Source organism: Elephas maximus, chromosome 2, assembly GCF_024166365.1.
Source record: "Elephas maximus indicus isolate mEleMax1 chromosome 2, mEleMax1 primary haplotype, whole genome shotgun sequence".
Classification (NCBI taxonomy): Eukaryota; Metazoa; Chordata; class Mammalia; order Proboscidea; family Elephantidae; genus Elephas; species Elephas maximus.
This window is the reverse complement of record NC_064820.1, coordinates 144,465,641-144,493,253: the sequence shown is the minus strand read 5'-3', so window position 1 is coordinate 144,493,253 and position 27,613 is coordinate 144,465,641. Positions and strand designations below refer to the sequence as shown.

The 27,613-nt window shown below is 37.6% G+C and overlaps 1 protein-coding gene across 1 annotated transcript; it reads right to left on the bottom strand.

Moving 5' to 3' along the window:
- Nucleotides 1-3,214: 3,214 nt before the first annotated feature.
- Nucleotides 3,215-27,613, bottom strand: CCDC112 (coiled-coil domain containing 112). Its single transcript, XM_049873620.1, has 10 exons — nucleotides 27,335-27,613; nucleotides 20,380-20,498; nucleotides 16,317-16,438; nucleotides 13,531-13,620; nucleotides 12,149-12,224; nucleotides 11,177-11,567; nucleotides 6,871-7,275; nucleotides 5,696-5,791; nucleotides 4,093-4,211; nucleotides 3,215-3,713 (listed from the first exon to the last, which is right to left on the bottom strand). The coding sequence occupies exons 1-10, from the start codon at nucleotides 27,449-27,451 to the stop codon at nucleotides 3,683-3,685; spliced, it is 1,566 nt and encodes a 521-aa protein (XP_049729577.1). The 5' UTR covers nucleotides 27,452-27,613; the 3' UTR covers nucleotides 3,215-3,682.

The window sequence follows — 27,613 nt, the reverse complement described above, 5'->3', positions numbered from 1 at the left end:
CGCGACCCGGAAGCAATTGGAGCGCGCCGCGAAGGAGCCCCGAAGGGCTACCGGCAGGGTGGGCGGGCACTGGCGGGCTGGCGGGCGGATAGGGGATTGAACTCGCCACTGTCAACTCAAAGTCGTACGCAGCACCTTATTTCTACAATTTCTCCGTAGGTAGTGCACGGCTCATCTTTTCTACTCTTATCTCCAAAGGTTTGGAAACACCTTGCAGCCAAGCCCACAAATGTGTCAGAACTTTTCTCTTCCGTAATTGGGAGTGCAGTTCTAGTCTGCAGCACAAGGAATCTCCATGAGTCAGAATTGACTCCGTAGCAACTGTTTTTCTTTTTGTTATTGTGTTGAAAAGGAAAACTGGTGGTGCAGGGGTTGAAGTGCTCGGCTGCTAATGAAGGCCAGCAGTTGGAACCCACCAGCCCCTCTGCGGGAGGAAGATGTGGCCGTCTGCTTCTTAAAGATTACACCCTTGGAAACCCTATGGGGCAGTTCTACTGTTCTATCGGGATAGTGAGTCAGAATCCACTTGACAGCAGTGGGTTTGGTTTTGGTTTTATTATTGGTGAAAACATAACACAACACAACACCTGCAAATACAACTTCCATTATTTACAACTCAGTGAAATCGATTATATTTTTCATTTTGTGCTACCACTATTGCCATCTTCATCCAAAACTTTCCACTACCACTAACATAAACTCAATGCTCCCCAAACAAAAACCTTCCCTTTCCTTCTCCTTCCCGCCCTTGGTAACCATTGATAATCTTTGATTTCCATATATTTGCTTATTTCATGTAAGTGAGATCATACAGTATTTGTCCTTTTGCAACTGACTTATTTTGCTCAGCAAAATGTTTTCAAGGCTCACCCGTGTTGGGCCATGCATCAGAACATTTCTCTTTACGGCTGCATAATACTCCATTGTATATATATATACAGAACCCAGAAACACAGTGCCGTCGGGTCGATTCCGACTCACAGTGACCCTATAGGACAGAGTAGAACTGCCCCACAGAGTTTCCTAGGAGCGCCTGGCAGATTCAAACTGCCAACCCTTTCTTTGGTTAGCAGCGGTAGCACTTAACCACTATGCCACCAGGAACTACATTTTATTTATTCATTTGTTGATGGACACTTCGTTGTTGCTGCCTTTTGGCTATTATGAAAAATGCTGCAGTGAACATTGGTGTGCAGGTTTCTGTTGTATTCCTACATTCACTTCTGGGTATATACGTAGGACCAGAATTGCTGTGTCATCCTAATTTTACATTCAACTTTTTGAGTAAATGCCAATGTTTTCCACGATGGATGCACCATTTTACATTCCCACCAGCAATGGATGAGGGCTCCAGTTTCTCCACAACCTTGCCAACTTGTTTTCCCTGGTTTTTGTTTCTTTTTCACTGACCTAAACGTTGATGGTTTGAATTCACCAAGAGGTATCACCAAAGAAAGACCTGGCCATCTACTTCCGAAAGATCACAGCCATTGAAAACCCTATGGAGCACAGTTGAACTATGAAACATGAGTTGGAACAACTTGATGGCAACTTTGTTTTTTTTTTGGTCCTACTTTATTTCTAAACTGCCTAAGATCATGTAAAAAAGTTATAGAGAACATGTAGGATAAATGAGCATTCCCAATAAAAGATGTTTTCTGTCAATGCTCTCATTCTGCACCAATAATTCTATAATCAAAATTCAGTTGCCAGAACTTAGAAATCATCTACTTAGATATTAACTGTAAAATAAGAAAAGGTTTTGATCTCTATACTCACAGTAAATTTCCAATAATCATTTGACCTAAAAGTATCAAATTAGAAATAAAGATACTCTAAAACATGTAAGAAATGTATTTTTTTTGTATTACGTATATGGTACCTTTCTATAAAGTGAAAATGAATTAAAGTTAGGAATTAAGATTTTATAATATAAAAAGTTGAGTTAAATTAAGTTAATTTGTATTTTTAATGTACAAAAGTTTGTAAATTTAAAAAGTAATACTGTACCAAATGGACATGACTTTAGCAATTTTAAAGCACTTTAAATACCATCAAGAGAAATCATAATATTCCAAAGCTAGCTTATTTCAGATGTTTCTGAACAAAAAAATTCAATATTTTGAGATAAAGAGAATCAGAAAAGAAAACTGCATGAGCCAGGAAGATGTTAAGACACAAAGATTTTATAAACATGTTAAGTGCAAAAAGGCTGAAGGGAAATTTGAAACAGCTGAAGGAAACCAAAAAGATAATATCCATAATACAACCAAAATGGTATGTGAGGTTAGAGGCATATTTTTTAAAATAAATACTCTAGCATGCTTAAGAAGTTTCTTGAATACAACCGAACGCTTCAAAAGCCAGGATAGCAGGGATGGAGGTTTGGGGACCATGGTTTCAGGGGACATCATGGTCAGCTGGCATAACAAAATTGTATTAAGAAAACATTCTGCATCCCACTTTGGTGAATGGCGTCTGGGTTCTTAACCACTAGCAAGCAGCCACCTAAGATGCATCAACTGTCTCAACCCACCCGGAGCAAAGGAGAATGAAGAACACCAAAGATAGAAGGTAAAGATGACCCCAATATCTGGGCCATATTAACCACAGACTCCATCAGCCTGACACCAGAAGAACTAGATAGTGCCCGGCTACCACTGATTACTGCCCTAAAGGGAACACAACAGAGAATCCCTTAATCCCTGATGGAGCACAAGAACAGTGGGATGCAGACCTCAAATTCTCATAAAAAGACCAGACTTAATGGTCTGACTGAGACTAGAGGAACCCAGAAGTCATGGTCCCCGGGACCCTTTGTTAGCCCAAGACTGGAACCATTCCCAAGGCCAACTCTTCAGACAGGTATTGGACTGGACTGTAAGACAGAAAATGGTGAGGAGTGAGCTTCGTGGCTCAAGTAGACACATGAGACTATGTGGGCAGCTCCTGTCTAGAGACGAGATGAGAAAGCAGAGGGAGACAGGAGCTGGTTGAATGGACACAGGGAATACAGGGTGGAGAGGAGGAGTGTGCTGTCTCATTGGAGTGGGAGCAGCTAGGAGTACATAGCAAGGTGTGTATAAGTTTTTTATGAGAAACTTGATTTGTAAACTTTCACTTAAAGCACAATAAAAAAAAAAAAACAAAAAAACAAAGCATGCTTTAAACAAATACAAAATGTTTATTACATAAAAATGTAATAACTGCCAAATTACCAATCTGTCAAACTTAGAAAAAGTATTAACTTATTTCATAATTCTAAAAAAAACCAAAAAAATCTTTACATTTTTGTTATCCAAACTTACCTCCAAGTTTAAAAGTTAAAAAATTTTGGTTTAGAAAATGTCACTCTATGATTGTCCCAATTTATTTTGTTATGTCATGACAAAACAAACCGTCTTCAAAACGTTCTGTGCACTTAAATGAAATGTTTGTAACAAACTTTTGTATTAGGGCAACATATATATTAAATGCCCTCTTGGTATAAATAGAAACTACTAATGACAATGCCAGCAAGGAACTTAGTACCTGTCAATTCACATACAAGCACAATTAATAATCAATCTGACCAGGCTAGTGTTACTTAAAAAACATGGTTAGTCACCCTACCTCCCAGCATAACTAAATATGCTAACGTTCTCAATAACTGAATACCAGTTTCATTATCTCATATGCTTCTCTATAATCCTTGTCTCCAGCTTGGGATAGCCCTAAGGAGAAAAAAAGAATAGCTTGATTAAGAGAATATACAGAAAACTTAAAAAAAAAAAAAAAAAATCCTAACAGATTAAGATCCAGAGCCCTTGTGGTACAGTGGTTAAGAGCTTGGCTGCTAACCAAAAGGACGGCAGTTGGAATCCAACAGCCACAACTTGGAAACCCTATGGGCCAGTTCTACCCTGACCTATTGAGTCGGTATGAGTTGGAATCAACTTGATGGCAATGGGTTTAAAAGATTAAGTGTTAACTTTAAAAAATGTATATTCTCAATTTTTTATTATAAAATATAATACATATACAGAAACTGCATAAAATATGTCAGTTAATTAAATTATTATAAAGTGAACAGCCATTTTAATTCTTTTTTACCTATGTGGGATATACAGAAGTGGCCCAGAGCCTGTTGGTCCTATCTTTTTGGTCCGTTCTTCCCAACCTTTGGTAGGTTTGTAAAGCCTAGAAGGATCTCTACTAACATTGTTTTCAACCTGTAATCAGAAGTAAAATGAGTGCCAGTTAATTTATACGAACTGTTAAGTTTTTATTAATAAATAGGATCTTTGATAACAGAAAGCAGTTCTAAAAAACATTCTTTAATATTAGGTAAACAGTAATAAAACTATTAATAACCTCTGCAGTAAAATTCTAATATGCTCAGGTGGCTAAAATAAAATGTAGACTACATCAGTCTATTAATAAACTGGTATTTAGTTTATTTTTTCTATCTCCATTATTTTATTATATGTATATTTTTTCTTTCTTTCTTTATGAGGCAAATGTAATACCTACATAGCTAAGCATGACAGTGATATGGCCAGACAGTAAATTTAGGATAAATAACCATGAGGAAGCCCTTTGCTGGGAATACCTGGGTAGTGCAAATAATTAAACTCAGCTGCAAACCAAAAGGTAGGAAGTTCAAGTCCATCCAGAGGTAAGACAGGGCTAGGGCCACAGAACCATTTTTCTTAGCCTCAAGACAGCCCCTCACCCAGCCCATTTCTACAGTTCCTTCTTTTCCTCCTCAGAACCTCCTTAAAGAGAAACAGCCACTGGCTAGCGGGAATCAGCTGAAACAGGTCCTGCCTTCCATGCTGGCAATCCAGATGACTTTTAGCTCATTAACTGCTTCATGCAGGGTAAATTCTCTGCCTCTGGGTGAAGGGCTGACATGCTAATGAACAAACAGGATTAACTTCCTATCGAACCCAGGCCTTAGAAAATGTGCACTCATTCTAAAACATGCTGTGCCTGTGCATGTGCCATTCTGTATTCTGAACCTGATCCTGCCTGTATGAACCAGCCTCAACAAGCTGCCAGTAAGGCAGTCTTGGATGGCATGTGGCCCTGCCTCCTTGCTTAGCCATTGCTTAGCCAACCAATAAAGTTGCCTTTCGTTCTCCCCACTCAGTCTGTCTTTTTGGCCCGATGGAGTTGTGCCAAGCAGAACCTGAAGTTCCTGACAACAGAGGAACCTTGGAAGAAAAGCCTGACCAGCTACTTCTAAAAAATCAGCCATCGAAAACCCTATAGAGCAGAGTTCTTCTCTAACACACATGGGGAATCAACTCAATGGCAACTTGTTAGTTTGGTTAAGTCCTTTGCTTTAACCGTGAAGGGCAACAACATCGTTAGTTCTGAGTGTCATCAGTGAGTTTAAGCAATGCTTATAGCTGCCACAGGTCTGAGAGAGAGGCTCATATAGAAAGAAGGCAGAAAAAAATGATGAGTAGGAAGAGAGAAAGAATTTAGGGTGAAAAGTGGTGCTTATAATGTGATACGGTAGAATTCAACCAACAGTTGCTTAAATTGCACTAAGTTATGCTTCCTAATATGTAAATAATAAGAATGACATTTAAAGGAGGTGTAAAAGGAATAAAGCTGGATATAAAGAAAATGGATTTGATGTCTGAATCTTTAACAAATCAAGAAATTACGATAATAAAAATAAATTAATCTCAGTACAGAGTACCTTTTCTTTTAATTTTAACTGTCTTCTTTGTTTTTCTGCCTTTTCATCTTCCTTTGCCTGTCTGTCTAGAATTTTCAATTCAAGTTTATGTAAATCCTAAAAAACATGAAACACCAAAAAAAGAAATTAAGAAAGTAATATTAACTAGGTTTAGTTGTTTGCAAGTAAAATTAAGTTACCTTAAATATTAATACTGCCTAAATATTAACCTTTTCTAATGAAGGCTAAGAGGTTTCTTTTTTCTGAATATAAATATAACATGCACGTAGCTTTCTGCATCACTTTACAACCATAAAGTAATTCCTTGTCTTACTTTATTGTCCAATCTAAAACTCCTTCTTTTAATAGGTGAGTTAAGCCCATTTTCACTTTTCAATATAGACACTTCTGGTCTTAGTTCACATTTTATGTTATATTTTCTGTTTTGTAAGTTTTCTTTTTTTTGTATGGGATGTTTTGTGATGTAGGAAGATTTTTATGTATGGACTAAAAGAAATGAACAAAAATTGTCTCTACTAGTATGCTTCTGTCTATTAGTTTTCTTTGTACCTCCCTTATTTTCTGTGTTATGGATGTTGCTACTATGTATTTCGATGCACAGACATTATAAACTCTGCTCTCATGGACCTTGTATTATGATGGGGAGATGGACAATGAACATATAAAAAAATCAGGGAAGACAGGGTCTGGCCTGTGGCTACCCTTCCAGCCTCTGCTGCTGGTTCCCACCTCCTACTGGATACCCTAAGAATACTGAAGTGTTCAGAGTTTCCCCCACAAACCATGTTGTTGGATTCCTCTGAACTGCTACTTGTGCTATTCCCTCTATTAGGGACGATTTCTTCTCTCTCCTTCCATTTTCTTTCTCTTCAAGATTCAAGTATCACCTCTCTGACACTCATAGCCGTGGTAAGTGTCCCTCTCTGTACATCCACCTCCTGAAGTACTCTGTCCCTCAATCACCAAATTATTCATCACATTTTACTGAAATCTCCTACTTGCGTATCTACCTTTCTCACTAGACTGTAAGCTAGAAATTAGAAGCATTGGTAAGCTAATGCTGTGTACAGGCCCAATATGTAAGAAGCACTCAAGAAATTTTGCTGAGCGGAACCTGGAAAGTAATAACCCCATGTGTGGCATTTAAAAATTATTTAGGAAACATATTTACTTACTCTTTCTTGAAACCTGGAGATTCCATCAACAGCAGTTTTCCTTTTTTCTGCCTTTTCCCTTATTTCCTTTTCAAGCTTCAAAAATTCTTCCTGTTCTTTCTTCTGCTGGGTATAATTTTCTACCAGTAATTTTAATTTAAACTGGCGTTGACGCTCTCTCTGCTGTTTTTTTTCTCTCTCTTCCTCATCTTTTAATTGAGAAGCATTTTTCATTGCCATTTCTATGCTTTTCTGTTTTTTCCAAGCTTCAACTGCCAATTTCTGTTTTTTTCTTTCTTCCTGTTTTTGCTTTTGATTATCTTCTTGTTTATTATGATAAAGCATAGGTATATCCTCTGCCTTTTCCTTTAACTTGAAATTTTCCTTCTTTTTTTGCTGCTTTTTAGTTTTCCAATTTTGAATAGACTAAATGATAAGAAAAAGACAGCAAGAAAAAATATTTCTAGATAACCAAAAGTATTTTAAAAACCTTAAATCCATCTTTCCAGAAAGAATACTGGTTGTAGGATGCTGGTTGATTAGATCTTACAAGTTTTTTATAAACACAAATGCAATTTTTTTTCTACTTCTGTTTTGAGAAAAAAAAATTAACATATCTTTTAAAATACTGACTAATGGTTGTTTTCATTATCTTTTAAAATACCGACTAATGGTTGTTTTCATTCTTTTCACCATCCTCTTCTCTGAATCTCCAGGCTCACAATGACTGCACCTCATGTAGTATTCTCCTTCCCCTCTCCCACTTCTTTTGCTTTCATGGGTAACATCCTTGTCCTCTAGTTATCTCACTTCTGCTTCCAAATCCTCTTTCTAGACTTAGAATACCTTCTGAGTATGTAATCTTTCTCTACTCAAGTCAGAAGAGGAATCAAAAGCAGGGTGGTTAAGAGCATGGGCTCTGAAGCCAGACTCTTTGGGACCAAACTGACTTTGCCATTTACTAGGTGTGACCTTAGATGTATCACTAGACTTCTCTGTACTCATTTTGCTCATCTCACCTTCACAGCATAAACAGGGTTGTTGTGAAGAATGAGTGCCTGGTACACAGTGCTTTGTAAGTATAAAAAACATAAAGTAAAATAGCTCAATGTTGGTGTTAGCTGCTATCAGGTCAACTCCCACTCATGGTAACCTTATGTAGAACAGAATAAAATGCTCCCCGGTCTGACATCATTCTCAAAACTGCCAGCATGTTCGAGTCCATTGTTGTGGTTAGCATGCCAATCTACCTCACAGAGGGCTTTTCATACCCTTGTTAGCCCTCTATTTTACCAAACATGGTATCTTCCTCTAGCAATTGATCCTCCCTAAAAAAAAAAAAAAAATTTTTTTTTTTTTTAAATGATGTGTCCAAAGCAAGGGAGTCGGACAATGTTCTGTTGTGATCCATGAGGTTTTCATTGGCTAATTGATGGAAGGTAGGCCTTTCTTTCTAGTCTGTCTTAGTCTGGAAGCTCCACTGAAACCTGTCCACCATAGGTGACCCTGCTGGTATTTGAAATACCAGTGGCATAGCTTCCAGCATCATAGCAACACAAGCCACTACAATATAACAAATTGACAGATGGGTCATGGAAAATAGCTCAGTAGGATTATGTAAAGATTTTTTTTTTTTTTTTAATTTCAACTATATTCTCTATCTCTTAATGGATACAGTCACTGAATTACTTTCCACCAAGTCAGGAACACAGTTTTCCTGATCTTCACTCATGATGCAACATTCATCCATTCATTTACTCATTTATTCATTAAAGAAATCCTTATGTCATGTGTACTCTACATAAGGCAATGTTGTAAGAACCAACAACTTGATGTTTAAACAATACCAAATGCCATCTAGTACCAAAACCAAACCAAACCCACTGCCATCAAGTCCATTTCAACTCATAGCAACCCTATAGGACAGAGTAGAGCTGCCCCACAGGGTTTCCCAGGCTATAAATCTCTACGGAAGCAGACCACCATATCTTTCTCCTGTGGAGTGGCTAGTGGGTTCGAACTGCTGACCTTTCAGTTAGCAGCCGAGCACTTTAACCACTGCACCACCAGGACTCCTCCCATCTAGTACAGTGCTACTCAAAGTGCCTGTCCATAGCGATATAAGGAACTCATGCCAGAATACAGACCTTCATTGAGAAACTTTTCTACAAAAAAAAACACGTCAATTGAACTAAACAGTGTGCTTACTGGGTGGTTGATTTTGATTATATACCAGTAACAGCTTGCCAACCAGTATCTGGTCCATGGACCACACTCTGAGTAGCAGTGCTCCAGGGGAGACAAGACATGTGCATAAATAATAGAATATAGAATGTCCCATAGCATATCCTAAAAGAGGTATAAATAAAGTGTTAGTGAAGTTCTGAGGGAAGGAGATCGCTTATGGTTGGGTAAGCGGAAGTAGCATTTGAATCTGTTGAATAGTCACATCGGACTAAGGGGAAAAGGAAGGCAGTTCTAGAAAATGGGAACAAAACAAACAAGAATACTTAGGCTACAATGTACAGGGCATGTCTGAAAATGGTTTGTATCTTTGGATACAAAGATTTTGCAGGAGACAAAAATGATAAATTTTCTATTCAACATCTCAAACTCAGTAGATTTAAAACCGAATTCCTGATACTTTCCCGTAAACTTCCTTCTTGTCCTCCAACATATCCTACTTCAGTAAATGTTACCTCCACTTTCATACCCTTTTCTATCTCACCCCTACATCCAAACAATCGTCAAATATCATTGTGAAACATCATGGTTGGTAGTAAGAAATGTAAGTTAAAATCAGGGGTAATTTACCTTTATTACAAAAAGCATTATGTCTGTTCCTTTTCTCTAGAGAAATGGTTCTCAAACTTTAGCTTCGAACAATAACCCGGAGGACTTGTTAACACAGATTGCCGGGCCCTATCCCCCATGGTCCCTGAGCGGCACAGACAGTTTGCACTCAACTATTAACCTAAAGGTTGGCAGTTTGAACCTACTAAGCAGTGCTGCAGAAGAAAGGCCTGGCGATCTGCTTCCATAAAGATTACAGCCGAGAAAACCACATGGAGAAGTTCTACTTTGTAGCCCATGGGGTTGCCATGAATTGGAATTGACTTGAAGGCAAAGGGTTTGGTTTGGGCTTGGGGCCTAAAGTTTTCTAACAAGTTCTCACGTAATGCTTATTTAGGGGTCTAGGGAACACTTTGAGAACCCCATGTTTTCAGTATCCTGGAAAAAAGTCCAAATAATTCTTAGTAGCTTGTTATCTGAATCTTTAAAAATGGCTTAAGTTTTAAAAATTTTTCTTAAAGTCCCAAAAGTCAATCTTCCTACATTCAACTTATTTCAGAAACACACAACAAAACAAAATCCTGCTACTTCTGCTAAAACCGTAGACTATACACCGAATCAGTATTTCTCTAATACTTCTTAGGTTCAAATACTAGCTGTTGAATAGTCACATCTTTTTTATTGTCAAACCAAGCCAAAGTGAAGTTCATTAAAGCCTGCTAAACATTCTACGATCGATGCACAGGACAGCCCCTAAAACAAAGAATTACGTCCCCAAAATGTCAGTAAGTGCCAAGGTTGAGAAACCCTGGTCTAAACAAAAGCCAAAATGATATTTTTATGAAAATAGAACTTAAGATTCAAATTTGTTTATCTAGAATTCTCCTGTTTGGATATGATGAACATCTCAAAATCACTGAAGAACTCAATTTTGCTTTTAGCAGCATTATCATTATTCTTGATTTATACTAGGCTTACAAAAGATGAATGTTTTATTTACTGTTAATGATAAAAACATATCATAGGGATTTTCTACAGTCAAGGGTGACGTTTTTCTTTAGAGTAGCCAAAATGTTCAGTTTTTAAAATAAGCAATGAAGTGGAAGTTGTGAAACTCAAAGAAGTTTATAACAGTCAAACGGTTTTCTTCCTACTGCCCCTTTATTGTCTATTCAAAACAATGTGGCCTTTGCTGGTAAGATGGTTTTTTTCAAAAGTCTAAGCACATCTGGACTACCGACATTTTGGGGAAGTGGAGAGAGAGGGTTTTGCCCACAAATTAAAATTTTTCTGGTCCATTGTATTGTTTCTTGGGGTAAAAATGTTTAGCTTTAAGGAAGTCCAGCTATAGTTCCCACTACCTGGGTAAATTACTTAACTTGCTGATAAGGGCTGTTTCATCACCTGTAAAGTGACAAGGGGCGGGGGTTGTATATATCTCATGGGACTGTTTAAAGTTAATGACATATATGAGTTTAGCACATGGCCTAGAACATAGGAACATATAACAAATAATAGCCATTATAATTATTACCTCTTTTTTCCTTTCTTCTAGAGCCAGAAATTTTTGATACCACTTCTCATGCTGTTGAACTTCATCCTGTGTTCTTCCAGGCAGGTGTTCTAGAACTTCTCTCATAAATGTTGGCTGCCCTTTATGTTTGTTTCTCACTTTTACAAAGTTCTGATGATCATAATCATCCCAGCCTCCTTGTCGCCCTCCTGTTTGCTGAAGGAATTTCTCAAAATCTACCACTTCTTCTGGGAGAGTACTTGATGTTACTTTGTCTACAGGAACTCTGCTTGCCATCACTCTGAAAGCTCGCTCTGTTTCTGAATTACCTAAAGCCCATATGTCAATTTTTCTTGATATGGAACTCAATTCATTATTAGTTGTTTTCTCTTCTTTAATAAGCTCTTCATATCTAAAATTTAAAAAATAGTTCTAATTTTATTAACCCTTCATTTTTTTCCTTAAGTTTAATTATTCCTGACTTTTTTCACATCACAACTTCTCCATTATATCCCCCTTGTATCCTATGCTCTCTCCTGCCAAGTTCCCCAGCTTCCTCTGCCTTCACTGCTCAGTTGTCTTACCCAACTTTTATGCTTATCTATCTGCTTTACTGCTTCAATCTCATTTTTATTAGTTTCAGTATGTCAACAGACCAAATCTTACACTGTACTTTATTATGAACATTTATAAATCTAAGCCTTAAAAGAGTTTCCTCAAAGGAAAAAAGAACCCAATCTACCAAATTCTCACTTGGGATTTTTAGTATTAAAAAAAAAAAAAAATTTTTTTTTTTTTAAATACAAATAAAAATTCACTTAAAACATAAAAAGCAGTTTAACACCTGAAACAAAAGAAGAAAGGCGTTATGTTGCTTTTGTGTAGGCTCATATTAAATACATAACAACAAAATGGTTTGTATACACAACCTAGTGGAAAGTTACTAAAATATAAAGGTGAATAATTCTATATTAAAATGACTTTAAAACATACATCAACCTCTGCTCTTCTTTAAAAGTGTTAATTGCATTTTCAATTTCTTCCATCATTTCTCTCAGCTTCTCAACAACTGTAAAAAATTAAATGGAAAAAGTACTTCATATTTCAGTAAGGCTGGCAATTAAATATTAAGAAAAACTTGAAGGCTCCTTTTATTTAAAAACATTTCTTAGCCCAAAGGAGAAGAAAACTGTGCCCCAAACTGATTTTTATGATTATATATTTTTTCTATGGATACATATTATCATTAATATTATATTTTACAAAAATTGTTTCATACTATACATGTTGATTTATAATCTGTAGTTTTACTCAACAAAATGTGTGGTTAATTTTCCACTTCAATATATTACCTCATTCTTTTTATAGCTGCATAGAAGTTCACTGCCTACATCTACCCTACTTTGTTCAATCAGTTCTGGTGATCCTTTAACTACACATGATTCTGCAGTGAACATACTGCATGTGTACTTTTGCAGGCTCCTATTAGCATTTTTAGAGGGTTAATAAAACTCGAAAGGCTAAATCAAAAAGTATGCCCACTTTATAGCACTAAATACTGTCAAACTGTTTCTCAGACAGACTCATCCAAATGCCGTCCAAATGCGCCCCCTTCCCGTATACCTTTTAACCATTTCCGAAATGAGGCAAAAATTTATTATTGTTGATCTAGTTGACATTTTTGTGATCATTAATAAGTCTAAGATTTTTTTTCATGTATATCATATTTCTTCTGCTATGAACTGTACCTTATAACCTTTGCCCATTTCTCTATTAGGTTTGTTACATTTGTCTAACTTGTAGGGATTCTTTATATAGTATAGAGAGTAACCCTTTAAATGAGACATATACTGAGAGTATTTTCCCTAAATTGTTTTTCAATTTTGCTTATGTTTGAGGTTTTTTTTTTTTTTTAATGCCAATAGATCCATTCTTTTCTTTATGGTTTCTTATCTTTCATTCTTATAAAATATAATAAGAGTTATAAAAATATTAACCCATGTTCTCTTCTAGTATTTATGGTTTCATTTATTAATTTAATAAGCTATAATTATAATATTAATAATTACCTTTTTTAGTGCTTATTATAACCACTGTACCAATTATAGACAATATGGTGTTCCCAATATACATTATTTTATTTCATCTCCCCAACAATCCTAACAGTCTCCTGATTACCTTCATTTCACATAAACCCCAGGTATTACAATTCTCTGATGTATCCTTATTAATCCCTAAATGATAAGGCAGGGTTTAGCTACATTAATGCCTAACAGAAAAATAGACATATTTCATATGATAAAGTATAAATTTTTCCAAATAACAATAGAAAGCATTAATACATAGGAAAGAATATAAAATCCATATTGACTTACAATCAGGTGTAGGCTTCACATCTTTTAACTGATGCTGAAGTCTCTTTACATTGTTATGTATTTTAGCCAACTGTTGCTGTATTTTTGCTCCTACAAGGAAGAAGCAGGTACCTTAAAACAATTCTATGACAAACGTTGTTGTAGTTCAGGATTCTACACATCAGACCAATCAGAATCACTTAGAAAAAGACAGTCAACAACGATTAAATAAAACTAAAAGACGGTTATTCAAAATTAACTTTCAAACAATTCGACCACTTTAAATACCTCTGCTCTAAACAAAGCAGCTCTCAATTTTTTCCTATATTTAAAAACACAATGGGTTAAATCTTACTACAGCTTATGGTAAGGAAATGTTCCTTTTTATTTTTTTAGTCCACGGGAATTAAGTTAGTGGACATGGTTTAAAATACATAGATCAGTAGTTCAGGCTTAATCATCGTTTGCTCTTTAGCAGCAGCTTCTTTACTTTTTAATTTGTTTTTGTTTGTTTATTAGTATAATTTATGGAAACAGAATTTGACTCGTAAATCTCCTGTAGGAATATTTAAACTGTCTAACCAATATTAATTCTATATATACTGACATACTTCAATCTGAGAATTAATTGTTTAACCACCTCCACTAAGATGGGCTGATGATCCTCCCTGGTATCACTGTCATGACCTTAAGGAGCCATTCAGTAGTATCTATATCCAGGTTGCTGAGCTCAACCAAAGGACCAGACTGAAGTAAAATGTTAAGCCACAATAAAAACCTAAAAAATAAATAAGGGTATCAAAGATATTTTCAGATGTTATCTGCAGCAGAAAGTCCGGATTCTTCTTTAATATTTTTTTGAAGTAATAATCTTATTTTAATATTTATGTAAATTATTAGGCTAACACCATATATATTCATATTCACACAAATATATATTCATATAGTAAAAACCGCTGCCATCTAGTCGATTCTGATTCATGCTATTTTCTCACCTTTGGTTTTTTAATTCATGCACCCCTTTTTTGATTTTGCAACTTTTTCACAAATGAGCACAGAGAACAAAACTGCTCTGCCCAAAAGGCCCTAAAAACATTTTTTCTTTTTTAAGTTTACCTATAGGCCTGGACTCAGTGTTAATATTCAAAACAAACCTCCAAACTTTGGCTTGTTCTCTTTGTTATTAAAATTCAAGAATGCCACAAAAGCAGAAACTTTATCTCCAATGTATTTTTATAGCCTCAGCTCACTGCTGGAACTTTAGGTCAGGACATTTCTCTAGTGAGGTTAACTAATTAGAGAAGTGTTTTTGTTGTTTTGTTTTTCCTATAATTTGATGAGCTACAGTGATACGACTAACTATAAGGCAAATAATCTTTTTATTTTAGTTATACATTTGGAATTGACACTCCGTATAGGCAAATAATGTACGTACAATATTACATAAATGCAGGCTAAGACTGTGGCATGGTATCTGAGGTAAGGGATAGGTATTTACTACTCGTGAGCTGTAACACGTGAAGGGGAATTAATGGCATAACTGAAAGAAAAAGAAAGGTCAGCCAGTGTCAGCTAGCTACAAAAGAACTGAGGGAAATTAAGAAATACTAAATTAGGGGCACCTAGATTTCTCCATGAGTCAGCGTAGGGGATTGGAAATTTTGAATTTATATTAGGTTCTGCTGTCACTGTGACAGAAGACAGAGTTATTCTACCTGACAATTAAAAGATGACTTTTTAAAACAGTTCAATGTTACATTCTTAAAGAAAAAAATACATTAGGAAATTTCTTTTAATTTGTTATAAAGGAGTACCCTAAATAGTATAATCTCTACATAATAAGCCTTAAAAAGCTTATTTACTTGATAATCATTATTTCTTCTTAAGCATTGCTAAGTACTTTTTTATTGTAATGTAAGGATTTTACAGCAGATATCTAATTCTACAAAGAAGCAAGGTATTCTCATAGAATTCTTTTCTTGAGGCCAGCATTTAGTACTGTTGACAATGATTAATATTCGTAACAATAAACAATGGAACACATTAGCTATACAATCTACAAGGCATTTTCTCATGTATTATCTCATTGGTTGTAGAAAACAGCTCTCCTGGGATAAAAATGTAAGATTTTATATCATGGGCAAGAAAACTCAGATTTAAAGAACAATGTGATTTGATCATTTCACACCATTACTAAGTATAGATTCTGGACCCACTGATGTTTACTTAGTCCAGGGTTCAGTCAACAATGCCAGGTTGAGGAGCTCAGATCAGATAATTTAAAATCAATTTTTCTTTAAGCAATTTCAATACCATTAACTGATTTGCCAACCAAAATACAAAATCTTCTCTTTCCTATTAAATTGGGAAGGAAGAAATATACATAGAAAATAATCCGGTAGAATAACTAAACTGTGGCTGAAGGGCTTTAAAAAAAAAAAAAAAAAAAACAGTTGCCATAGTGTCGATTCTGACTCATGGTGACCCCATATATGTCAGGGTAGAACTGAGCTCCCTGAGGTTTTCAATGGCTAATTTTTTCAAAGTAGATCACCAGGCCTTTCTTCTGAGGTGCCTCCAGGTGCACCTGAACTGCCAGCCTTTTGGTTAGCAGCTGAGAGCAGTTAACTGTTTGTACTATCCAGGAATTCCAAAAAACACATACTCCTAAGAGACAAACTTATTACCACCTAGACAGTATCTTGGTAGAGAATATACCACAGTCAATACACGAAGACGAAGCACAAAGGCACGACTACAATTTTATATCACTCAACAGATTTTAGTTCATCATGAACTCAACTTACTTTCTGTTTTCCTGCTGATAATCAATTTATTTTCCAATTCTTCGAGCATACTATGCTCAATTCCAAAGTCATTTTTTTGGTTGTAGAAATGACTGTGTTTATCTTTTTCTAAGTTAATAACTCTTTAGGAAAAGAAACACACGGTGTAAGTATGATTTAAATATATTTTTAATTAATTAAAATACGAAGACAATCATAATAATCACTACTTTATACTTGGATCAATTCATCTAAGGAGGCAAAATATAAATACTTGGACTAATAAGGCTAAAAAGTCAAAATGTTAGAAAAGAGTTAAGTTCAACTAAAACCACATGTAATTTGAATTGTTACTTAAATTATAAAATTATAAATCATAAAATGTTAAGAAAACATAATCATACACTTGCTCTAAAAATACATGAGCTATAGACTCCAACTCAATCCTACTGTGCCCGGAAAATGGTTGTCACTGTGATGACTGCCCCAAATAGTAGATATTGTTAACTTGGTAACCTTAGCCAAGATGTTGAATCTCTCTTGGTGTGAACGTCCTCATCACAAAAATGCAAATAATAACAACTATCTATTATCTAATGGGGCTGTTATTAGTATCAAATGAGATAATATATATGTGAAGTCTTTATACAGTAAAAAAAATACACTATAGAAATGCAAGCTATTAGTATTATTAATTAAACAAAAATCTTGAAAGAAGAATCTACAAAGACGGGAAATTCAGCATATTTAAGGGATATGTTCTACATTTAATTAAAGGCTTCTTTCATGTTATCTTTGCTCTTTGGACTTATTTGGTCTACTAATAAGGAACTCTAATTGTTAGTTTAAGCCCTGAGGTAAAATGAAAAAATACTATCAAGGAACTTTTTTGGTTGGACAAAAATTAATTTCTTCAACACTTGTTTTCTTTCCCCAGAAGACGGCAATTAATATAAATACTCTAATTCTTAACTAGTCCTACATTTACTGAGAAGTGGAGTATCTCTGCCCACTGACTTAATTTCACACAACTTGAAGGGCAACTATGTAAGGCAGAGTTTCCGAGCCTGTTTCACTTTGTAGCACATGCAGAAAAATGTCATATTTAAAAGGCACATTGGGGTAAACAGATGAGACTGCCGCAGGCCCCCATCTGGCTGCTGCAAAGCCTAAGGGAATCATTATCTTAGCACATGTTGTTCAGGAAGCTCTTGCTGTTTGTGAGAGGAAGCAAGAGGAAGAACAGAGATATCAGTTAGACTTCGGTTTACATGTCAACTCTGATGGACTGAGAGTGACTAGTGGAGTCCTGTGTTGTGGACTGAGAAGCCCATCTAGGCTCTGACTGGGGGGAGGGGGGGAATGACTGTGATCAACAATAATATCTGCCATGGACACAGGATGTGTATGATAGTAAGAAAGTTGTGTGCTGCCATTGCTGGCAAAGTAACAAGCACTGAATTAGAAATATTACCACTGCAGACAAACTGCCAAGCATGTTATGCTCCACCTCACTCATTACAGGAGAAAAACTATATTCCAAGGTAACCTTCTACACCTATCACATTGGCAAAGAATCACAACCAAAACCAAAAACAAAACCCACTGCCATTGAGTCGACTCTGACTCATAGCGACCCCATAGGACTGCACAGAACTGCGCCATAGACTTTCTAAGAAGTGTCTGGTGGATCTGAACTGCTGACCTCTTGGTTAGCAGCCGCAGCACTTAACCACTACACCACCAGGGTTTCCAAAGAATCATAAATGTGAATAATATACTCTGTTGACAAGACTGTGGGGAAAAAGGTCCTCTCATACATTGTTGGTGGAATTGTAAATCACCTATGGTAAGCAATTTGGCAATACTTATCAAGTCTGAAAAATTTATAAACCTCTGACCCAGTATTTCTGCTTTGTAGGAATCTGTCCTGAAAGCACGCACATACATGTGTAAAATAATGTGGATCTGTGCTGTTTCTAAACATCTGATCTATATATAACTACAATGTCATTATCATGCCTGACAAAGTAATTCCTTGGTATCCGAGATATACATTAAGTTAAAAAAAAAAAAAAGGCAACATATAGAACAGTGTACACAAAAAGACAAATCTGAATATTTATTTCTATTTCCTTATAAATACATACAATATCTGTGAAAGGTACATAAGAAACTAAGAACAGTGAATGTCTGAGAGAAGGAGGGCTGCGTAGGTGTGGTCAGGGGTGTGACAGAGAACTTCCATTGTGTACCCTTTGATACACTTTTATTTCTAAGTCATGTGAATATATTATACATTCTAAAAATACCTATATTACAAGTTGTGTGTGTTTTTTTATTCTTTGTACTCAATGAAAATTGCTGGAAAGAAATAACATTCTTCCAGTGAGTTTTTCTAGCTCTCTTTCCAATGAATTTTTCCAGCATACTGTAACAGATGAAGAAATCCTAATCAGAATTATAAAACAAACATACTACCGGGAGACAAAGTGTCTGTACTGACACAACTTACTAGTTTGCTGCTATCTATGGACACTAACTATTTGGTGGACATTACTCTCCTTAGAGAGAAACACAAACCAGGACCCCTGACCTGCAGTTCAATTCTATCTAGGGCAATGCATTTTGGAAGTCAAAAAATAAAACTGCATGTTCGCAAATTAACGAGTACTACATGCATGCAGTGAGAACTCAATCTCCCAAAGCTATAGTATGGAATAACTGCGACATTCAGTGGGGATGCTTTTTTAATGGTAGAATTTCTAATCAAAGAACTGCCAACTAATTTTTATCCAGAGACCATTCCTTACAATAGCCTCCTTTTCTCTTGAGCTCTCTGGCAAGTCGATACTGTATAAACCCAAAGCAGCGCTTTTATAAAGCTCTCAACTAAAGCGTAGCGTGGGGTGCTCTGAGTTCCAATCTTTTTTCATTCCTCATGGCACTGCTGACAAAGTTGAGCATTAAATAAATTATTGGTTATTTAAAGAAAAAAAAATACATGCATTAAAAGTTAAAATAAATGAAAACTTCTCAGTTAGCCTAGTCATAATGTGCAAGATGAATATGAGTGGGGAACAGACCAAGGTAAAGGCACTGAAAAGCCATTGCAAAAATACAACTCAAGGGTACAGACTTTTCATTAAAACTACCCTCTCAAAAACACTAATTACCTACACTTGAAAAGTAAAAAAATGTATTCAATCTGTTATTTAACATACGAGATCTAAAGAAACAAATGTTTTGTTTTGTTTGAAATATACTGATTCAAAATGGTAAAAATAAATAAAGTTGAGATAACTGTTTAAAATGAACTTTATATTGTTGTTAGTTGCTGTTGAGTTGATTCCAGCTCTTGTGTGTAGAGGAGAACAGCTCCGTAGCATTTTCAAGATTGCGGCCTTTTGGAAATGTATCGTCAAACCTGTTTTCTGAGGTACCTCTAAAAACGAAAACCAAACCCATTGCCGTTGAGTCAATTCTGGCTCATAGTGACCCTACTGGACAGAGCAGAACTGCCCCACAGTGTTTCCAAGAAGTGCCTGGTGGATTTGAACTGCCGATCTTTTGATTAGTAGCCGTAGCTCTTAACCACTACGCCACCAGGGTTTCCGAGGTACCTCTGGGTGGGTTCAAACAACCAACCTCTCAGCTAGTCAAGTGCTCAACCATTTGTGCCACCGAGGCAGCCAACTTTATATTAAGTAGCTTATTTATCCATTCTACTTCCCCCACCTTTCCCTTATTTTATACAGTAAAACCTGTGAAATCTGGAATCTGTGTAAGGCAAGAACTTGTCAGAGAAGGAAAAACTCACTGTGTGTTCATGAGATAGGATTCTTAATACAGAGCAATAGAAATGTGGTCTGCGCCCTGTCAAAGGTAGAAAACTTGCAAGACCTGGAAAACAAGGCAGTCCCATCGAGTTCCAGCTCTCACAGGTTTCACTGAATTTGACGACCTAGTGACTAGAATTGTTTAACTTAATGTGAGATTGAGAAGGGTAGAGTACTATTAACTTTATATTGTCCATTATAAAGTGGCTAGTTATGTTGTTTAAAGATAGTGTTCTTATACTTACTGATTCTTAAATTTTTCAGCTGTGCGTATGAATTCTGCTTTCTTAGTCCGAATAGCCTTCTGCTTCCAATTTTGAAGGTGAAAAGTTCGAATTCCACCTAAAGTACAACAGCCATCATTCTGCATGAAAACAAAAAGAAAATTATCAGTTAATAAAAACAGTCATCCTACACTTAAGGAAACCTGGTGGCGCAGTGGTTAAAGAGTTTAGCTGCTAACCAAAAGGTAGGTAGTTCAAATCCATCAGCCACTCAGCAGAAGGAAGATGTGGCAGTCTACTTCCATAAAGATTTTACACTTATAAAATGACAGTTATCTAAAATAAGCTGTCACTTAGTTTAGCAAACTGTCACTTAGCAAACTGTCCCATCTCAAAACTTAAAAGCCAAAACTTAGTACAGCTTACATTTTGCTTTATAGTATATAAACTATGACTCATTAAGCATTATTGTCACATTATTTTATTAAACTTAACAAAATGGCCAAATACGAATTAACAGATTTTGAAGAATAATCAAGAGTACTGACTTTGAATTCTCCGTGGAGCAAATCATCTGCCAACACTACAAAGAAACTGATTAACGAAGTGGATATATTTATTATAGCAGATGTATCAAAGCTGATATTATTACTTCTTTGAAATCAAGTTCAACTTTCATCGACCTTTCTTCTGCATGCTTCTAGTATGCTTCTCCTAGATTGGCAAGTGCTCAGGGAATGCAATCTAATTTTAATAACAGTAAGGCAAACATAATTACCAGTAAATTTACTGTCTTGGTCCCTAATCATATATTTCACCATATATTTACAAAATGGAATCCCTATGTGACCGGCAGAACCATTTTGTTAAGGCGAAGAAATAGCTTAGGCAGAGGAAAAAAGGGTAAGAAATAAATGTGGAATTTTTCTTCAGAGATATAAAATGCCAATAATGGAGTTTCTTGGGGGGTAATTTTGAGACTAATCTTATATAACTTTTAAAAAATACACTTTGTGGAAGAGAGATATTTACCTTAAAATGTTAGATTCTTGAGTAGAAAACGTTAAGTATTCAGGGATTGTTCAAGAAAAGATCTCATTATTTCCTTCAGTCAGTCATTTAACAAGTACGTGTTGAACATTTCCTTTCCAATCTGGTTGTCCTTTTTTTTTTATTTTTTTGCCTAGTTGCCCTGGCTAGAACCTCCAGTGGACAAAAGTGGTGAGAATGGACATTCTTATTTTGTTCCCGATCTTAGATGGAGGGTTTCCTATCTCTCACCATTAAATATGTTAGCAGCAGCCTTTTCATAGATGCTTTTATCAGGTTGAGGATGTTCCCTTCTATTCCTAGTTTGCTGAGTATTTTTTAATCATGAAAGAGTGGCTTTTGTCAATTGCTTTTTCTGCATCTATTGAGATGATCATGGTGGTTTTTGTCCTTTATTCTATTAAGATGGTGTATTTTATTAATTGCTTTTCGTATGCTGAAGCAGCCCCACATGCCTGGGATAAATCTCAATCATGATGTCTAATTCTTTTTATATTGTTGGATTTGGTTTGCTAGTACTTGAGTTTTCACATCTGTATTCATAAGGGATATTTGTCTATAGTTTTCTTGTGGTGTCTTTGCCTGGTTTTGGTATCAACGTAATACTAGTCTTATAGAATGACTTGCAAAGTTATTTTCTACTCTTTTACTTTCTGAAAAAGTTTGTTACAAACAAAAAAATTACATTTATGCTGACTTTTATATTTACCTATATATTTACCTTTACCAATGCTCTTTATTTATGTTATTTTTCATGCAAATTCAAATTACTGCCTGCCATCCTTTTAATTCAGCTTGACGAAATACATTTAGTTAATGTTAATAGGGTAAGTCTGCTAGCAACAAATTCTCTACGTTTTTGTTTATTTCCGAATGTCTTAATTTCTCCTTCATTTTTGAAGAACAGTTTTGTTGGGTATAGGATTCTTGGTGGACAGTCTTTCTGCACTTTAGACTATGTCATTCCAATGACTTCTGACCTCCATGGTTTGATGAGAAATCAGCTGTTAACGTTAGCAAGGAGCGCTTTTATGTGATTTGCTTCTCTCTTGGAGCTTTCAATATTTTCTCTTTGTCTTTTGATAATTTGATTATGATGTGTCTAGCTGTGGATTTCTTTGAGTTTACCCTACCTAGTGTTCATTGAGCTACAACAACTGTAGACTAACTTTTTAAATCAAATTTGGCAAGTTTTTGGCCATTATTTCTTCAAATACTCTTTTTGGCCCTTTCTCTCTCTCCTCTCCTTCTGAAACTCGTTATACATATGCTGGTACACTTGAATAGTTTCACCAACCCTGAATGGAGACACTGCTTCCTCAGGGGGAGAAAACACAGCCTTATCTTTCCTTTATTGAACTTCACATGATGGTTTACAGAACAAACTAGTTTCTCACTGAACAGTTAGTAAACACATTGTCATATGACATTGGTTAACAACCCTACGACATGTCAACACTCTCCCTTCTTAACCCTGGGTTCCCTATTACCAGCTTTCCTGTTCCCTCCTACCTTCCAGTCCCTGCCCCAGGGCTGGTGTGCCCCTTTAGTCTCATTTTGTTCCACAGGCCTGTTCAATCTTTGGCTGAATGGTGAACCTTAGGAGTGGTCTCATTACTGAGCTGAAGGGTTCTGGAGGCCATACTCTTAGGGTTTCTCCAGTCTGAGATCAGCAAGTCTAGTCTTTCTTTTTGAGTTAGAATTTTGTTCTACATTTTTCTCCAGCTCTGTCCAGGACCCTCAATTGTGGTCCCTGTTAGAGGAGTCAGTGGCAGTACCGGGGCACCATCTAGTTGTACTGGACTCAGTCTGGTAGAGGCTGTGGTAGTTGTGATCCATTAGTCCTTTGGACTAATCTTTCCCTTATGTCTTTAGTTTTCTTCATTCTTCCTTGTTCCCAAAAGGGTGAGACTACTGGAGTATCCTAGATTGCCATTCACTGGCTTTTCAGACCCCAGATGCTACTCACCCAAAGTAGAATGTAGAACATTTTCTTCATAAACTATGTTATACCAATTGAGCTAGACAGTCCCCAAGACCATGGTCCCCGCAGCCCTCAGCCCAGCAATTCAGTCCCTCAGGGAGTTTGGATGTGTCTATGCAGCTACCATGACCTTGCCTTGTACAGGCTGTGTGACACAGTCCTATCTTGGTACAAAACTAGAACATATACTAGTATGATGCCGTTAGAGGTACTTTTAAAAAGTCATAATTCAACAACTAAAATGGTTAGTAGAATGGCAGGCTGGGAACAAAAAAGGAAATGGCATCTGAGAGTAGAGTAAGGAGATGAGTGGTTATTATAGATTGAATTGTGTCCCCCAAAAGATATGTAGACTCTTTGGTACTGGGGAAAGTGACCTAACTTGGAAACAGGGTCTCAGCTAACATGAGGTATACTGGAGTAAAATGAGTCCCAATTCAATGTGTGGTATCTTTATAAAACAGGAGAAGAGGTACAGAGACACAGAGAGAAGAATGCTATGTGACAACAGTTAAGTTGCAGCTCTAAGTCAAGGAATGTCTGGGGCTACCAGAAATTGGGAGAGGCAAGAAAGAAGGTTCCCCTAGAACCTTCCAAGAAAGAATTGCCCTGCTGATACCCCAATTAGGACTTCTAGCCTCCAGAATTGTGAGACAATATGTTTCTGTCCTATAAGTCACCTAGTTTGTGGTACCTTGCTATGGCAGTCCTAGAAAACTAATACAGTGGTCTTCAGTCTTGAAAGAAAATGACTGAGGGGGTTTATAAACAAAGAATACACAAACATTAAAAAGCATAGATACAATGCAGTATTAGAATAACTGGTGGGAAATTTATGTAATTTCATACCCCCAGGAGGCTGTAGGGACTAACAATATAAAACAGTTCTAAAAATTCAGAGATAATTACTCCAAAATAATTGAAAGGAAACTTAGATATTGTGATGGTCACCTCTAATGTCATGAGGCTGTCATCAGGGAATTTATTTCTTCTCAAAAGACCATTCTGTGATTTCACTGTCAGAGCCAGGAGGAATATTAATTTACTTAATATGACAAATCTCTAACCTCAGTATTAGGTTGCAAGAATTTGTGTTTGTGTGTGTGGGTGTGGGTGTGTGGGTGTGGTACTGGAGTCTTAAAATATGGTATGGCTTAAAAGCCCAAACACACTGAGGAATTTCACCCCATTACTGCTGCAATTCTCAAGGTATGCCTTCCCCAAAGAGGTCTGATGGTATAAAGCAACAAAACAAAAAACGAAACCCGCTGCTGTGGAGTTGATTTCTCATAGCAACCTTAAAGGACAGAGTAGAATTGCCCCACAGGGTTTCCAAGGAATGCCTGGTGCATTCGAACTGCCAATCTTTTGGTTAGCAGCCGTATCTCTTAACCACTACACTACCAGGGTTTCTGGTATGAGGCAGGGTTTTTCAACTTCCCCACTGTTAACATTTTGAGCCAGATAATTCTTTGTTGTGGGGGCTACCCTGTGCATCGTAGGATCTTTGGCAGCATCTCTTGCCTCTACCCACTAGATACCAGCAGCATTACCACCTCCACCCTAAGCTGTGATAACCAAAATGTCTCTAGACATTGTTAAATGTCCCCTGGGGGCCAAAAATCACTCCTGGTTGCAAAGCACTGACATAACATTTGAAAAAGCTCCACAGTAATCCTGATCCAACTCTTAGGAATGCAAGCAACACCTCTGAGAACCACTGTAGTAGAGTGATAAATAGGTGCACCAAGAACCGCATCAGGCAAATTGTAAGAAACTGAATCCAGGAGGCAAATCACAGCTACGTGAATTTAGAGAACAAATCACTTTTAACTATGGTAAGCTGGAAAATTTCATGGAGGAAGCCAACAAGATAGCTAAACCACTGGGGTCATAAATTAAAAAAAAATTTTTTATTTTAAAAATATCTTTTATATTTTTAATTTTACATTTTTTTTTGTCCTGAACCACTTGGTCCAGAGTTAGAATAATAAAGGCAATTAAAGAGGATGCATAAGAAAATTTGCCTTAGGTCAAATTTCCTGAACTATGGAAGAGAAAAAAAGATGGAATTGGTCCTCACTCACAAGAGCCTTCCTTCAGGATTGCATAGATCCACTAATATTTAGTGAATGCCTACTGTGTCCCAGGCACTAACCAGATACAAGTCTTGGTGCTGGAATACAATAATGAATAAAACTGCCAAACATTTCTGCCCTGATGGAGCTTACCTACTTGGTGGTACCATGGAAAAAAAGGCTTAATGGAGCAATTCTACTCTGTAACATGTGGGGTCACCATGAGTTGGAATGGACTCAAAAGCAATGGTTTCTTTTTTTTTAAATAAGTACTATGGGGGAAAACACTGGAGCCCTGGTGCACAGTGGTTAAGAACTTCGCTGTTAACCAAAAGGTTGGCAGTTGGAATCCCCCATACGCTCCTTGGAAATCCTACAGGGCAGTTCTACTCTGTCCTGTAGGGTTGCTCTGAGTCGGAATCAACTCCATAGCAATGGGTTTTTATGAAAAACAAACAAACAAACAAACAGAAAAGGGGGCAGGATCTGCTGAATAGAGGTTTAGTTTAGAGACATCACGGAAGTCTCACTGAACTGATGGCATTTGAACAAGGAGATCTTAAGGAGTTGGTGGAGTAAGCCATGGGATCATGGGGGAGAAGAGCATTCCAAGCAGAAAACCACTGTCGTGCAGTCAGTTCCAAATCACAGAAATGCTATAGGACAGGGCAGAATTGACCCATAGGGTTTCCAAGGCTGTAATCTTTACTGAAGCAGACTGCCACATCTTCCTCCCACTTAGCAGCTGGTTGGTTTGAACCACCAACCTTTTGGTTAGCAGTCAAGCGCTTTAACCACTCCACCACCAGGGGTATTCCAAGCAGAGCTGAGTAACAACCGCAAAGCTCCTGAGGTAAAAGAGTATAAGGGACCACAAGTAGGCCAGTATGGTTGCAGCAGAGTCCGGGCAGGGGACTGGAGATTTCAAGTGTCAGAGTGGGGTGGGGTAGCTCATTGGCCCTTTAGGCCATGGTAAGGCCTCTGGCTTTCATTCTGAGTGAGGTAAGAACCCCTTGCGGGGTTCTGAGCAGAAGAGTGTTATTACCGACCAGAATCGCCCTGGCTGATGAGAATAGACTTTAGGGAGGAAACTATTCCAGGCGCGGGAGAAATGATGGTTTGGCCACGGATAGTAGTAGTGGAGGTGATGAGAAGACTTGGATAACGGATTTAGCCTGAAGATAGACGAGACAGGAACTGCCCATGCTTTGGGTGTGGCCTGTGAAACAATACGGTGAACCAAGGTCTTTGGTTTGAGCAACTGGATTCAACATTTCTTATTGAGAGACCCTCACTGTGGAGAAAGGGATCCTAAACTCATCTTCGGAAACATGTTTGCCTCAGACCACCCTATTATTTTATTTCTCCTTGTCCTCCCAGCACCTGGTGCAATAATAGAGCAACCACCATTACTGGTCTGTCTTCACCCAACCACTGTACCAGAGGCTTCCCAGACATCTCTAATTTTCACAACTAGGGAAAGCACATATGGTTAGCTCCAATTTTTACAGAAGCTGAGTCCCCAAGAGGGTAACTATTTTACCCAGATCACAGGGCTAGGAACTGGCAGAGCCAGGGTTTCCACTCAGGTCTTCCTCGACTCCAAAGCCTCTTTCCAACACATGGAGATGCCCCATTAAAAGCCGGTAAATGCACTTGCCAACAAAGAGCAACGCCCGCATGTGAAAGGCCCCGAGCAAAAGGAGGTCAACACAGCGCCTCCCGCTTCCCGAGCCGCGCTGAAGCGAGCTCCGGGGAACACCTGTTCAGGAAGAGGTGGGGGTCCCCGTCTCGCCTCCAGGGCCTGCAGCCCACCGGGGCCCACGCCCGCCACCAGAGCGACTCCCGGCCCTCTTCGGTTTACCTGTGGCGGCGCCGGCGCACCTCCCACGCCGGTGCCCGTGGCCGCGCCCGCCCCCGCCACAGCCCCAGCTACTGCGGTGGCCGCCGCCGCCACCACGACCGTCGTCAGGGCAGCCATCTTTCCTCGTCGATCCGCTCGTGCCGCTCCGGCGACCTGGGCCTGGGAGTTCGCGGCGCCGGCACTGACCGCCCTGCGGACGACGATTCCCTACGCTGCGGGGCTCGCCCGAGAAGCCGACCCGGAGGGAGGGCCTGACGGAGATGCCGAGCAGGGTGCGGC